Raw genomic sequence first — 1,580 nt, 5'->3', positions numbered from 1 at the left:
GGGTCTCTGATAGTAAAATGGAGGAGGTGCGAACATCGTGGGGGGGGTCTCTGATAGTAAAATGGAGGAGGTGCGAACATCGTGGGGGGGCTCTGATAGTAAAATGGAGGAGGTGTGAACATCATCGGGGTCTCTGATAATAAAATGGAGGAGGTGCGAACCTCATCGGGGCCTCTGATAGTAAAATGGAGGAGGTGCATACCCTGTCAGGGCCTCTGATAGTAAAATGGAGGAGGTGCGAACATCGTCGGGGCCTCTGATGGTAAAATGGAGGAGGCATGAATCTTGTCGAGGTCTCTGACAGTAAAATGGAGGAGGTAGCAAACCTTGTTGAGGCCGCAGACAGGAAATGGAGGTTCCTTACTGAGTACCGGGCCTCAAGTAGACTAAAGCCTAGATGGAAGGAAGGAATGCTTAAAGGATTGGGAGGTCTTTGCTGCCGTTACAGAGGTAGCAACTCTGAGCAAAGAGGGAGCCTATAGAAGAGGTGAGTGGCTGTGGTGGGGGCGTTAAGGTGTGGCTGAAGGCATGTTGTCTGTTGTCTGGTACATTGAGGGACTGGGAATTTACGTTGGTACTCTCCCTGAGGCCACGCCTGAACCCTTTAGAAACTCACCTTCAGTTTTATATAGACTGTATGGACATTACTTTTCCAAGGACCAGTCTGAATTTTAAAAAAAAAATTATATTTATATGTCTGCAGAGAGGACATTAGATTAGCTGGAGTTTGAGTTCCAGGCAGTTGTAGCTGGGTGCTGACTGCTGGGTTTTGACAATTGAATTTCTGTTTAAAAAAACTGGATAAGTGCCTGTAACTGCTGAGCTGTTTTTTGAGCCCTATTATGGGGGAGTGGTTTATAAGATATTATTGCTCTGATTCTGGAGATGGCCTCCTAACATTCCTGCTTCAACCATTTGAGTACTGGGATTCTAAGAATGTATAAGCACAGCCATCTTTGTATGTTTGTTTGTTACTTTTTGTTGGTTTTGTTGGTCGAATGTATTTGAGACGGGTTCTCATTGTAAGCCAGAATGATCAGCACCTCTCAATGTGGCTTGGGGCTGGACTTGAGGTAGGCATTTTCAGCCTCCAGATGGAATCTTCTGATCAAAGAGAGACTTGAGTCACCATGTCTGGGTCATTTGGGGGTGGGGAGCAGTTTTGACAGTTGAACCCAGGCCTTATTGCATGGTAAACATACCCTGTACTCCCAAACTACACCCCCAACTATGCTGAATTTAACTTTGCTATCACCAGATTTGGGGCGTGCCTGTAATGTATAGTGATAGCAGCCAGGGGTTCATTTGGACTCAGATACTGCCTTAAAGATCTGCTCAAAAGTTTTAAGAATCTGACAGTGATGGAACCAAAACTTAGATACTCCAGGGGTTAAGTACAAATACATTTGGAGTCAGGGCTAAAGCCATCATTAGTTTTTTTTTTTTCTTTTTAAGATTTTAATTTTCACCAAAAAAAAAAAAAGAAAAGATAGCCGGGCGGTGGTGGCGCACGCCTTTAATCCCAGCACTCGGGAGGCAGAGGCAGGCGGATCTCTGTGAGTTCGAGACCAGCCTGGTCT

At 45.4% G+C, this 1,580-nt stretch overlaps 1 protein-coding gene across 1 annotated transcript in view; it reads left to right on the top strand.

The window, feature by feature from the left end:
• Positions 1-226: 226 nt before the first annotated feature.
• LOC101995759 (synaptonemal complex protein 3-like) overlaps positions 227-1,580 on the top strand; it is a 14,006-nt gene continuing 12,652 nt past the window's right edge. Inside the window, exon 1 of the mRNA XM_013350484.1 lies at positions 227-262. Within this exon, the coding sequence (XP_013205938.1) occupies positions 227-262 (36 nt within the window). The remainder of the gene's footprint in view (positions 263-1,580) is intronic.

This window comes from Microtus ochrogaster, chromosome X (assembly GCF_000317375.1).
Source record: "Microtus ochrogaster isolate Prairie Vole_2 chromosome X, MicOch1.0, whole genome shotgun sequence".
NCBI lineage: Eukaryota > Metazoa > Chordata > Mammalia > Rodentia > Cricetidae > Microtus > Microtus ochrogaster.
The sequence above is the reverse complement of the archived record's forward strand: the minus strand, read 5'-3'. Positions and strand labels throughout refer to the sequence as shown.